At 40.8% G+C, this 14,138-nt stretch overlaps 1 protein-coding gene across 1 annotated transcript in view; it reads left to right on the top strand.

The window, feature by feature from the left end:
• The window catches only part of ELOVL4 (ELOVL fatty acid elongase 4), a 46,195-nt gene that overhangs the window by 28,251 nt on the left and 3,806 nt on the right, over positions 1-14,138 (top strand). The window contains exons 3-5 of the mRNA XM_083729571.1: positions 909-989; positions 11,284-11,455; positions 13,978-14,105. Of these exons, the coding sequence (XP_083585697.1) occupies positions 909-989; positions 11,284-11,455; positions 13,978-14,105 (381 nt within the window). The remainder of the gene's footprint in view (positions 1-908; positions 990-11,283; positions 11,456-13,977; positions 14,106-14,138) is intronic.

Genomic DNA, 14,138 nt, shown 5'->3' with positions numbered 1-14,138 from the left:
CACAGTCTATAAGCCACTTGTGAAAGTTTTATTGAAGCAAACTTGAACTGGAGATATTAAATAGCTAGCCAATAATGGAAGACAGATGTCTTCAGAATTTCTATTTATTTTGGGGGTTGTTTTGTTGTTTTGCAGGCTTGGAGTTAGTTGACTGTGGTTTGATGCCTGAATGAGGGACGCTATGAAATGAGAAGTTAATTTTTTTAATTTGCCTTTTCGATTTGCACATAAAAGCCACAGGCCAGAACCCTGCCCTTCTGAAGAAGGGGTGGAGTAGCTTCTTATGAGACTCCAGCATGAATGATCCTTTACACCTGCAATGCCACCCTCATGCCTAGTGCATCAGCTTGACAAACCAGTCAAAGGCAAGACTGCGCCTCACCTTGGGACACTAAGCTGCCTAGGCTTGCCTAGGCCCTGTGAGCAGCTCTCTCGTCCTGCTTTTGTTGAGTAATATGGATGCTAGGGACATGGAGAAGAAACAGGCTGCTGGAGGCTGTAAGGCGAGGTGTGTGAGGGCCTCAGTTGGAAGTGAATTGCCACATCATACTGGAGATGAGGCTTTGGGCACACATTTAAAGCTCATGGCTTTCCCCAAAGAACCCTGGGAACACTTGTTTGTTAAGGGGGCTGGGAGCTATAGATCTGTGAGGGGAAACTAATAATTCCCAGGATTCCTTGGAAGAATCAGGGGGTTTAACTGTGCATTGAACGGGATTTAAATGTGGATCTGTCCTTCGCAATAAGAAGGAACATATGGTTAAACTGCAGGCCTTTTACAAGGCACTGTGACCCCTCTTTGTGCCAATTTGCAAAGAAATATTTATTTAAATTAAAGAAGTGATTGCTTTCATGAATAATCATTAACAAGCCTATGAAACATTAATTTGTGAATTTAACATTTTCAGCTACTTTTGGCATCAAAAGCTCGAGGATACAGCTATATCTGTCAGAGTGTGGATTATTCAGATAATGAATATGAAGTCAGGGTGAGTAGTAACTTATGTCTGTTGTGAAGCCTGCCATTTATAACTCAGCTTTTGAATAATTACTCTGCCAGTTTTCTTTACTAATTCTTTTTCTGTTGAGAACAAACTATTCCTGATACAAAGTAGTCACAAAACAAGGACCATATTACGCTTAACACAAGAAGTGCAGTAAATCTAGATTGGGGCCCTGTGCCAGTTTCCCACCAAAAATAATATCCGACAGCTTTGAAGAGGAGAGGAACAGCAACTCAGGGGACAATTTCCAGTGGGGCCCTGGATGTGGGCCTTGATGACTGGGCCTCTCACGGCTACTCTTCCATGGGAATAACAGTGTCTGGCTTAAGCATGCTAACATGTCATTTCACCCAAAAATTCATGACTTGTTGGTTTGTTTTGCTTAAAATCGTGATACAATGTCTTAAGCATATCTATCATTCTCTATATTTCCAATTCAAGTCATCCCAAGCTTGTAGAGACAAAGCCAAAAGGACACAATTTACATACAAGAAGAAAGATTCAGCAAACTCAAGTTAGGTCTGAGGTCAGCTGATCCTCCAAAAAATCTTTAGAAGGGGGAAATCCCAAATGGGTAAAGTCAAAAACAGCTAGGCACCTTTCACAGATGAACTAAATGAGATTTGCTTTCTCCACTGTGTTTTTGTTTTGGAGCACCAATTCAGTAGTGTTAGATAGGTTCCTCTTGGTTGGACACTGAGCAGTATGTTTGAGTGTCTCAGTGCTGGCATTGAAAAACTTCAATCTTGTGGACATATACCTCTGCCACCCCAAAATCCTTCGTAGTTGCTTGTGCTTCTTGAGGGGAGGATTTCTCGCTTGCTCTCTGAAATATACTTGAGTCGAGAGTGGATTTCATGCTCTTTATTCAGCTCATAGTGGTGAGGAGTAATGGAAGTTACCCCAGGACGTCTGCTTTATATACATTATTTACACAATGGGCCCCACGTGATTGGCAAATTCTGGGATTCACCTGTAGGCCAATCAGGTTGCGGATTCACTTCCAGCTGGAGCCGGATTGGGTGGCTCCTGTGGACCAATCAGACTGCTGCATTCTGGATCCTATTGTTCTAGGACAATCAGACTGCTGCATTCTGAATCCTATTGTTCTAGGGCCAATCAGACTGCTGCATTTTGGATCCTATTCAACTCAGTACATAACACTCTCCCTGCACACCTGTTCCCCTTCCTGCCTGGCTTCTCTGCCTCTTCTCTGAGCAAGAGGGTTTGATGCTGGTGCATGATGAGGCTGGTAGTGGCTTAGTGCCCAGGAAACTCCCCCCTGCTCAGCTCCTGCAGTGCAGGTTGATATCATAGCTGGATCCCTGCTAACTCAAACTGGTTTCAGACTATGGCTCTGCTGCTGCTCCCACTATGGAAGGGCCGTAGCTCAGTGGCCGAGCATCTGCTTTGCATGAAAAAGGTTGCAGGTTCAGTCCCCAACATCTCCAGGAAACCTGTAGCTGCTATGTAACTCCGCTGTTGCTTGCGGCAATAAAGGTGTGTTTGAGTTTGGCATGGGGAAAACTGAAAACATCCAGTGCTGCTGCCAACACCTCTGCCCATTTCCCCAACCCTCCTTCTGAGTTACTGTCGGCACCACATATGATCAAACACAATAATGGATTATTATTACCTGTAGGGGTGTGGTTGTGTATGATGTTAACGATGGTGACAAATTACAGTGGTACCTCGGAATGCGAACGGGATCCATTCCGGAGCCCCATTCACATCCCGAACAGAACGTAAGACGCATCTGCACGTGCACAGGTCGTGTTTCACTGCTTCTGCGCATGCGCGTGACAGCATTTTGACCGTCTGCGCATGCGCAAGCGACGAAACCCAGAAGTAACGCACTCCGTTACTTCCAGGTCACCACGGAGCACAACTCAAAAGCGCTCAACCTGAAGCGTATTTATCCCAAGGTATGACTGTACAGGTGTAGTATGTGGCTCTTAGTTGCTTATAAGCGTGAGTGTAAATATGCTAAGCTTAGCTATCGTTCTTGCATTTAGCAGACACTTGCTTTTTGGATGCACAAATTGCCAAGGCTCCATGTAGCACTTTGTAGGGTCCCTGCTTCAGTTCAGGGCACCTTGTACAAATCCAACTTCACCTTGGACAAGACCAGAATCCTTCCCTTTTGGCTAAGGCATCATCACAGTCTTCTGCACACCCATAACACCTACTATAGATAAAAATCATATGACTACTTCATAGTAAGTTGTCTTCATTGGCAGTTGTACACTCCTAGCTGAAACACATTTCCTTGCTAGTAAGTGCCAGCTCATGCTCGTCAGTGACCCCATGGCGACTGTTTCTGGGTTACCAGTTAATGGGCCCCAATTACCATTTATTTCTATACATTTTTTATGTCCTGGTTGCGATATGAAGATGCTGCTGCAGGTTACTCCATAGAAAATGAAAGACGCTTTAGGTTTCTCCATAAGAAGCTCTCCCAGGGATGCAGATTCAGATAAAGCTTCAAATGCAAATATTGTTTCACACCTAAGATCAGATGCTGATAATTCAGGCATTTTTAATCTCTTGTTTTCAACTCCTCTTTGGGTTTGTGTTGCCGTGGTGAAATTCTCCTGAACCGCTGTAGGCAGCCAGTTGGCTTTAATACTAAGTCACAGAACACAAGTGTGAATCTGATCTTTAAAAATAATAACCAAAATTCGGCAGTAACAGCAAGCTGGACTGTGCTTTTGATGTAGATGTACAAATAATTTCTGTACATAACCTCTTGTAAACTGATTTCCAGTTATTTGTGTGAATCCATGAGACACTGAAAGCTGGAAAACAGATTCAAAATGAGGAGTTCCAGTACTTAGTTATTTATAAATTAACTGTATCAGCTTCTACCAACTGCATTGTATTACATTTAGGGAGGCAACATTTGAGTTTTGTTTCAGCATGTTTTGATGGACCTTAATTCTAGTTGCTATTACGTGAATCTACTGATAAAATCATGGGATTTAGCAACAGTAATTTAGTTCCCTCCCTGAAACAAACGAATGACTAGAAGTTTCCTCTCTCCTGTTAATTCTAGTATGTCATACACAGAAGCAGAATTTCCACTTGGCCTCAGTTCAGAAAAACACCTACACTCAAGCACAGATAGCTATCTTTGAGAAATACTATAGGCGCAATCAAGTAGCCTCTGCTGCTATGCAACATTCATTAAGAATTAAAATGAAGAATCTCTCTGCGGCAGTGAATAGTCTCCCATGGACCTTGCTCACACTTTAGAAAGGGTTTTAGGGAGTAGTAAACCAAAAATGGAACTGTCTTCACAGCAAAGACTTCTGTGAACACTGTAGGCTGAGGAACTTATGATGCTTCAGGCAGAATGTTCATAATATTGGTGATGGTGCGACATGTTCTATGGTGCTAAATATTTGGATCAAGGAAGATGTATGCTTGGATCAAGGATTATATTACTTGTATATTACAGATCTCTGTGTTGTGTTTGTTTTTTTAATATTGACTAAGTGTGATTAATTTTTCTAACTAAATTTTTGCAAATATTGAAATAACTAGGAAGGAAAGACTAGGAAATAATCATCCTTCTTTAACGTTTGTGTCGTGTGGCATTCTGACTAAAAGTTCAGCATCCTGCCTTATAATTAAGGGTGGTATTGTAATGCCCTGCCACAACCCAGCAGTGTTTCATTGCCTGGTTTGCACATAATGCTAAAGCTAAGCTTGAATAAGCAAGTGTGCTGGTGCACAGTTAGAAAAACATACCCACATCGCTCCTCCTTTACTCCCGCCAGTGCCTCCCTGTCACTGGGAACCAACCCATAGACACAAACCTAGGCTTGTGATTTATCTTCCCTAAACTACATTCAGTTAGCTAAGAACATGCCTTGGTTGCTACTGATGGTTTGTTTGGAGCAAGACAAACCGCAAGCCCGTGATTTCATGTAATGCTAAGCCAAACCATGGCTTAGCTCATGGTACCGCAGCAACGGCAGAAGCAAGGGAGGGTTGATGGCTACAATTTGCTAAGGGTGCCAACACACTTGCTTATTCACACTAAGCTATAGTTTGGCTTAGCATTAAGTGCAAACCAGGCCAATGTGCACACAAGCTCCCCTTTCGGAGAACACTTTCCCAATCATTTAAATGGAGGAAGCCAGTTTACACAGGTGAGTTACTAAAACTGTGCTTCTCTGTGCACAAAAGTGCTCTGTGTTCATCTAGATCAAAGTGTATCTCTTTTCCTTAAAATGAAACAATACAAAACAAGTTGTGCTCTGCAAATTCTGCTTACTGGTAGATTGTACTTTATTATTTCCCCCCTTCTTGTCATTAGTCCCCCACCTCCCGGCAAACCCCACCACAAGCTATGTAGTACCCATTCAAAAAAGGCTAGTGCTGGCACTACTCAGGCATAGAACAAAGGAAGCAAAAACCTACTGTTAAAAGAACTCCCAGTGAAATCAGTTATCACAAACGTGAAGTTGACTCTGAAGTGCAAGGTATGAAGATCAGGGACCTCTCACTGACCCTTTAATCGTAGTTGTTAATGTAATCTTTCTATGCCATCTGGTGTCTTAACAGACTTAGATTTTACATGTATCAATGCTTGCTGGGACAGGGGAATAGTTAAACACATTTCTGAAATAATTCTGATATTTAGGACATTTTAGGCATTTTAGAATGTGTTATTATGTCATTACTGTCTGTCAAACTAGCTTTTATTATAAGTTTATAGCACAATTCAACAATTGTGTCCTACTTTTTTGCTGCTGTTTCCAACAATGCAATTTGCCTGTTCTTAACCTATTACCACAGTGCAGAAAGCACAATACATGTAAAACTGTGTGTTCTCATCTGTGTCAGTGATTGCGTCTCTGGCCTTGGGCAATCTTGCTAAATACTTTATCTCCCCTGCCCCCTCTCTCTTGCTCATATGAAAACTAAGATAATAATAGTTACATATATCCTCAGGCATAATGCCGGCTAAATTACAGTTTTTATTTCACTTTGGATCTCAGCAAAAAAAAAAAAAAAGCCCCACAAAAAAAGGAAAGCAGACGACTTACAACAGGGTAGTAAAATAAAATCTTCATTTATTTAATGTTCTTGGACTGAAAGGTCACAAGGTGTATTTGTAGAGCTGTGGGAAATCTAGGCATAAGCAGTCATGGGGAAATTATTTGGAGCTGGAAAATTAAAAGGAGTTAGTGAAGTCTGTGGTCAGTTGCGTTCCCATGCCAGGAGAATAATTGTACATCTGAATGGCGGAGTTCTAGACTTCGTACAGTGCTGAGCTTATTGACTATCAAGCAAAGTAACCAAACGCTATATATCATGAAGACCCTTTTAGAGAACAGTGCCTATTTGATTTCCCTCACCATTTCTGTCTCCTAGCTGCAAAGTCCTTATGGAATGCAACAGAGGCAGATAGAATGTTGTGTATCTCATTTCTTTTTAATCACTCTTCCACAGTTAGCTCTTCAGTTTTGGTTTGGCATTACATTCTGTTCAGAGCAAAACCATAGTGAGTTTGCTAATACAGAGAATGATGGATAGGTTTATTACTGAAGCAGTTAATTATGTTCTTTTGATCCCCATCAGGCATGCGGCCTGATCAGTTGATTTGGAAATAAGCACAGTGTGCTCAATGGGGATTAATCCCATGGTGCATGAATGGCAGCCTTAGGCACGCTTAACTTTCTCTGGATAATTCCTCTAGGATATTAAGACTGCAGTCCTACCTGAACCAATCAGGACATCCTTCTGATTAAATTGTTATTCTCTGTTCCTAAATGCACTTAAATTTTAGTCATTTCTGCTAAAACACAGTGCTATTTCTCATATGGCCATGGTTTACATGTCACATTAAACCATAGTTAAAATAAACCATGGTTAAAATAAACAATAGCAATTAAAGTTTTCTACCCAAGCGGTATTTGTTTATAATTTTATTTAAGATATTTACATACCCTTGAAGAGAGTCTAGTCTATACCTTGTCACACATTTTTACTCCAGATCCAGAAGGGCAAACAAAGGGCAAACGTTTCCAGATTTAATAGTATATTTTCAACTTATATACATATTAAAAATAATGTGGGTTCTACTTGTCTCCTTGACATTTCCAGAGTTAGGTTTCTGAAGCATATTACAGTGGTGATAATTGCACCACAGCAGGAGTGACTGCGGGAACAAAATTAATACAAAGAAGCCAGCATATTGACCTTAGCAAAGTCACCTAATTAAAAATACAGCTATATTGTATATTGAAGGGGCGGAGATTGCTATGTAAAAAAACAACGGGGGCAGCTATTTGGCCATCCACCTGGTGCACAAATACACCTTGATATATAGATTAGGCTTGCCATATTTCAAAAAGTAAAATTCCTGACACCACCAAAATTGTTGTTCTTTTTTTTTTTTTTTTTGCCAAAGTTGTTGAGCTTTGGCCAGGCCCCAATGTACCCCTTTCTCAGCCCCTCACCTTACTTTCCCCTTTACTATACCCCACCCAGCTGCTCAGGCCCCCAACAACTCTCAGAAAATGGTAGTGAGGCACTGCCACCTCCCCCCCCCCACCTCGAACTTACCACAGCCGGTTTTGTTCCTCTTCCACACAGTTTGCTACCCTCACTTTCGAGGCCTCTGTCTCCATGTCTCATTTAAACTGCATCCTGCACACACACACCATTACCTGCCCGGCCCCCATTTCCGCCTTGACGGTGCTGCAGCTGGAAGGAGATGGTGGCCCTGAGCGGCTGCATCCTGCCCCAACAAAACAAGGAGGTGCCTGGCTGGCGAGCCAAACCAACATGGCCACCTCAGCCCTCTTGGGTGAGGTGGCCATTCTAGCAGCTGCCGAGCGCCCAGCTGCAGACCTTTTCTTACGGCCTCTGCTGCTGTGACTGAGCCACCCGCGGGACATCCCTGGCACAGGGTCCCTTTTTCAGCACGCTAGGCCTCTGCATCACCTTCCTCTGTCCCCCATCTCCTCACTCTGCCCCCCCCTCCCTCATCACTTCCACTGCTGTTGAGTCACAGCCTCCCATGGATTTTTTTTAAAAAACCAGAAAACCGAAAACACCCGAGTTGCTATACGTTCAGGAAATTCCGGAGATCTCTAACATTTAAAAAAGTTTCCCCAGCGTCCAATTTCTGTACATTTCCGGTATTTTTTGGACATATGGCAAACCTAATATAGATGTACTTTGAATGCAGGAACTCCGCATAACAGAGAAGGGAAAGGCATGCATTTCTGGAAAATGACTGCACAATCACCCACAATAGTATTTTTCGTAGGTAAGAGAAGCATTGATCATTCCTTTTAGGTTAGTTAGGATCATACAGTAATAGTAAACGTTTGTAATATAAAAGGTACAAACTTTTATCCAGAAGTTGCAAGTCTCCTAAACATCCATCTTTCAAGCACAGGTTGTGTCACTCAAGTTCCTGTAAGAGAAGCAGCATGTTAAAGTTCCTAGGGTTGTATGCAACTAAGTCATACTCCAGGTAGACCCATTGAAATAAACAGACCTTTGTTAGTAGTCATGCCTATCAATTTAAATGGGTATACTCTGAATAAGACTAACATTGGAAACATCCCTTAGTACTTGCTGTATATACGTTAAGTAAGAATCTTGAATATTCTTTGTAAGTGTCACAACTTTATTTGATCAGTTAATGAAAATGAATGTAGCATTCTGTTTTTTTATCTTCTCCCAAAAGGTGGTGTCTTAATCAGTGCAGCGCTCTTCAGAGCTACTATAGCTATCATTAGTGGGTGTTAGCACAGGCTTTGATGTGGGAGTTAAATACATGACTATCTGGCTCAGGGCAAACAATGCTACGTCTTGAGCAATGTGCATTTTAAAACCACTTTTGAATAACCTTTATATCTGGGAACTCCTAGCTCTGTAAGAGTCTCCCTTCATCTTCCCTCTCCTTTCCCATTACACCCGCATGTATCCCAAATAGTTTGCCTTATAAGACTCAGAGCAAGTCTGGCAACAAGCAGGGAAGGAAACAAACTGGTTTTATTTATATCCCATTCAATTTTGAGGACCATTGATATCAAAAGTGTCTGGGGAAAGAGGCAAGAATTCAGAATGTGATAAATATAGCCAACCAAAAGCAAAAAGTGCTTTCATCTGATTTGCCAGATCACCAGTGCAGAATTAGCTAAACTCTTTAATGCTTCTTTGACATGTTCTTTCTTCCTAAACCTTTTCCAAAGTAGTTGGTCTTTTTGGTTCTTCAGTGTTAATTAGAAATGCCCAAGGAAGAAATGTTCAAAATATGGAGAAAAGAAAAAACTGTTTCACTCTTTCAAGTTGAAAAAATGGCAGAGTGGTAATACACTATTATTTGTAAAATGCTGTTTTAAATGTAAAGATGAGTGGAGCTCTAAAAAACAAATAAAGGATAGAACGCAGGTATGGATCCATCAGGTTTCCATGGTAAATTATAGAATCTTGACTAGATCCTGCAGCCTTCTTCATGTGTAAGGCAGATCAAATAAGGGACCGTTACAAAAAAACTTTTCCTGTAATAAAAGCACTAACAGTCACTAAGTAGAATAACTACCTATTATTAGTATTGCAGTGTTGAAAGACTGAACAGCCAGGAAGGAGTTACCTACTATAATTACTATCCTGTTGCTTGTCCTATTAATAATCTATTAATCCAATATACTCAAAGGATGTAACTTCATGCATAGTGTATAGGGTCACCCCAGCCCAGTTTAAGTGCTTTAAGCTCAATTCCTATGCACACTTATTTGGGAATAAACCTTACTGAGCTCAGTAGCAGTTACTTCTGAATAAACATACATAAGGTTGTGCCATTAACAGTTTACAGACTTAGAACACCTGTAAGTGTGCATTTATTTTGTTATGAGTACTTTAAATCTAAGGTGTTTTACCTTAAAGGGGTTAAATTAAAAGTGTGCCACAGGTTATTTGGACAGTCAAAGTGAACTGTAACAATATTTTCTTTTGTAGAGGGAGGTTGCCTTGTTCCAAGAACTACATGCTTGCTGCTTTTTGAAAAATAAAACTGGGGAGGAATGTGCATCAGTGCTGGAATCATGTGCCCTTTGTTTACCTATTTATTTATAGCCATAAAAGAATTTTTAAAAGATTAAAAAAGCAAAAGAGTCACAAAATGGGCTTTTTAAAAGATCTGCATTAGTGTCTTGTGGTTTCAGTGCTGCAGCTGTGGTACACTCAGCTTCTAAAGAATTAAAATAAAATAAATAACAAAATGTAAAGGGTGAAATCCATTGTCAAATGAAGCATCCATTCTCACAATCAATTTTCCCCTCCCTCTCCTTCCTTTTTGCCTCCATCTGCTGAAGAGCCCCACCCCCACCCTCTACAGCCATTTTGGTGGGCATATGGAGAAGGTTGTCTTTTCAAAGTCCATTTTCCTAATACATTAATATCAGTTAAGGCTTCAGCTGTTTGTTATAGGAACACCGTTTAACAGCATGATTTTATACATGTCTACTCAGAAATAAGCCCCATTGAATTAAATAGGGCTTGCTTCCAGCAGTAGCTAAAGACTGCAGTATGAATAAAATTCACTTTATTTGTAGACTAAGAACATTGGCTGTTTATTTTCTAGAGAAACTGGGGAGAAACTGACTGGAGTCTTGTTCCAGCTCATAATAATAAACTGTGTTCTACATTTAGCTCTTTCATAGTCAGATTACTACAATACGTTTTGAGAGGGTTTTTCTGTTTTGTTTTGTTTTGTTTTGTTTAAGTTGAAGTCCTATTCATGTCTCTGAAGCTACAGTTTTATCTTTGTTGTTGTGAGTTGAGGGGGCTGGATGGGGTGTGTATATATTAATGTCTATTAATTTCAAGGAGTGAAGAGCACACAATGAATGGCTACACAGAACACAATCTTGTTTATAAAAGCCCTTTTCTCCCCTAAGATAAAGAGAATGCACAAAAACGATTTCTTTTTTATTTACCTCTTTGAAATGAAGCCACAAATAAACTTGTAGAAACTCTAAACAAAGAATCAGGTAGTAGTGAACAAGACTGTAGATAAACGTGGGGAATATTTGGCCCTCCAGATGTTGCTGAATTTCAGCATCCCTTTGGGACCAATTGTCTGTGCTGGCGAGGGCTGATGAGAATTGTAGTACAATATTTGGAGAACCTCAGGTAAGTGACTTCAGCTCTAGAGGTCTATGTAATGGCAGACACTGGGCTACATGGTCTGTGTATCTGAACTCCAAATTGGTATATGAATTCTTACGCTCTTCTTTCTGTATTACAGATAGCTGGGGCTTTATGGTGGTACTTCGTATCAAAAGGAATTGAGTATCTGGATACAGTATTCTTCATCCTAAGAAAAAAATTTAACCAAATCAGTTTTCTTCATGTCTATCACCATTACACTATGTTTACTTTGTGGTGGATTGGCATAAAATGGGTTGCAGGAGGACAAGGTGAGTAGTCTTGTTTATCTTCCCAAATAAGGAGTACAAAGTGGGGACTCTACCTGGAAGCAAATATTCATTTTGACAGTAGCTTGTAAATATTGTTTCCTTCTGGAGTAATGGAATGCCCTTTCAATTCTGGAATGCTAAAGTTAAAGGGTAGATTCCTTCCTTCTCTGGGAAATGAGGGGGAGGAAAGAAGTATATGATTGCACTACTAGGAATTAGGAAACATTTCACATGGGCACGAATGCATGATTCGGATTTCGCATGCAAATTCTTCTTTTTTTCATTTAAGTAAACTTGCTGTGTGAAGCAACACATACATCTGGCTTGCTCAATGTAAAATTCAGCAACCATGAAAAAGAAGAGATTATTTTATTCTGCCTTGCTTATTCCAGAATATTTCCATGGTGATTAAAGGATGTAAGGCCCAAGCTTATTCATGTTTATTCAGAATTAAGTCCTGTTCATTTAAATGGGTTTTACTTCCAGTAAAGTATGATTAGCAGATTCACTACATTTTATATATGCATAAGTATATATATGTATGTGTGTCTGTTAGCAAGCCTAGTATATAAAGCAGGCAACAGCTATAAATTATACTCTAAACACAGAAATTGTTTGCAAACACACAATGCAGAACCCTGTAATTATTTCCCAGACATTTTGCTCATCTTATATTCACATCAACTCATTTGGAACATCTTCATTTCCTGTAATACCGTAGTTCTGACCTTGGTTTGCTTTGCCTTTCTTAAATTATAAGTTCTTCAAAGACTATTCATGCTAATCATGTCATACAGCTTGATAACCATCATTAATTAGGAGAGCACAGGAATGACTTCTTCCTTCTGGATCCAGATAGAAAAATGCCCTTTGCAAAATAGTTTTGGTTTGGGGCTTTTTCCGGTTTTTTGTTGTTGCTTTTTTCAGAGTATGCAATTTGATTTTGCAACTATATTGGAATTTTGAGAACAGTTTGTAATCCTGTGCAGACTTCCCTGGGCATCATTCCTTACTGAGTTCACTGTAAACTAATAAGAGTGATTTCTGTTTATGCCCCCCCTGTATTTTTAAAACAGTTGATATTATTTAACAGTCAGCACATTGCAAATACACTGTGGTTAAAATATTTCAGGTGATAACTGAATAAGTCATCCTCAGAGTGGACTCATTGACATTAATTAAGTCCAGTGGTTTCATTGGGTCTACTTTGAGACTGGTATGAGAACCCAAAAGGGAGGCGACAACTTACAGCAGTGGAGCTGCATCCATCATTGGTGCTTTGCTGACACATTATGACCTGGCAAGCATGACTGAATGAAGTTGGCAACCTTTTGCAGCTTACACACCAGCCCTTACCTCCGCCCCCCCATCCCAGAACACTCATTTTATTACCTACAGGCATAGGCGCCGACTCCATGGGGCCTGAGGGGGCCCGAGCCCCCTCAAAAATTCGTTTGGGGGGGCTCCGACCCCCAATAATTTAAGAAAATTATTAGTTATATTATGCTTTGTAAAATCACAAAATTATGTTGGTATTTTTTATTTTCCTTGTTTGACGATAGTTACCTTTTAAAATACATTCAGTAATGAGTTAAAACAAAGCCACTCCCGATCTAGAGAGGGGGTGGGGTTGCGGGCTCTCGACCCATCAACAATCTCGCGGGGCTGGCGTCAGCCCCCCGAGAAGCGGGGATTCCCCCTAGCTCATTAATATTCACTGCCCACGGCGGCAGCCAATCGGCTGCCGCAAAGGGCGGGCCCTCACAGGTTCACTTAAGGTCGGGGCAGCCCGGGGCTCGCCCCTTTCGTTCCCCCAGCAGCAGCGGTTTGGAGGTCTTGGCCCCCCCCCCAATATTTTTTATAAGTCGGTATGGGCCCCCGCCCCCCCAATATTTATTATAAGTCGGCGCCCCTGCCTACAGGTGATGTGTGGCTCAAGACGAGCCACAGGGTGTCATGCAAGGGAGTAAAAGGTCAGAGCAGGGTTGTAATGCAACAGAGGCTAATTTAGATGGTAAGGTCCTGAAGACAGGAACCTCCACCTTTTCCTGTTTATATTATACTCTATAAAGCCCCATGTATATTTATGATGTCATACAACTAAGAATAAGAATTTGGACATTCTGCTAGACTGCGTACAGTGCCTGCAAATGGAGGAGAAGGGTAAAAGGCGAGGACTGAGTGGCAATATGGGGTGTTGTCCACGATGGTTCAGCTTATTGCCTATGTGCAGGTGCACTCACACGGAAGGAGGGAGAACAGATCTCTGTCGGCCACTGAGGTTGCCCCCCATGAGCTGATATATGATGTACATTGCAAATGTTTCCCATATTTTATACTTAGAACAGAAAATACCTTTCCACTGTGAATACTAGGCTGTAATTATTATAATGTACTATGAAACCAAATTATCTAAGCTTTTACTTTAATGTGTAACGGGAATAATAGAAATAAGGAGAATATGAGGTTACACCTCTTGCAACTTTCAGATAACATTGTTCTTTGTTTCTTCCTCTCGACAGCTTTTTTTGGAGCACAAATCAATGCTTTTATCCATGTTATTATGTACATGTACTATGGACTAGCTGCCTGTGGCCCAAAATTTCACAAGTACCTTTGGTGGAAACGATACTTGACCATAATGCAGCTGGTAAGTAATTAAAAAAAAAAACCTGTTATCTAG

This window comes from Podarcis gaigeae (assembly GCF_964106915.1).
Source record: "Podarcis gaigeae genome assembly, chromosome: 3".
In the NCBI taxonomy this organism is placed as follows: domain Eukaryota; kingdom Metazoa; phylum Chordata; class Lepidosauria; order Squamata; family Lacertidae; genus Podarcis; species Podarcis gaigeae.
Note: the sequence above shows the minus strand (reverse complement) of the source record. Positions and strands in the feature narration are given on the sequence as shown.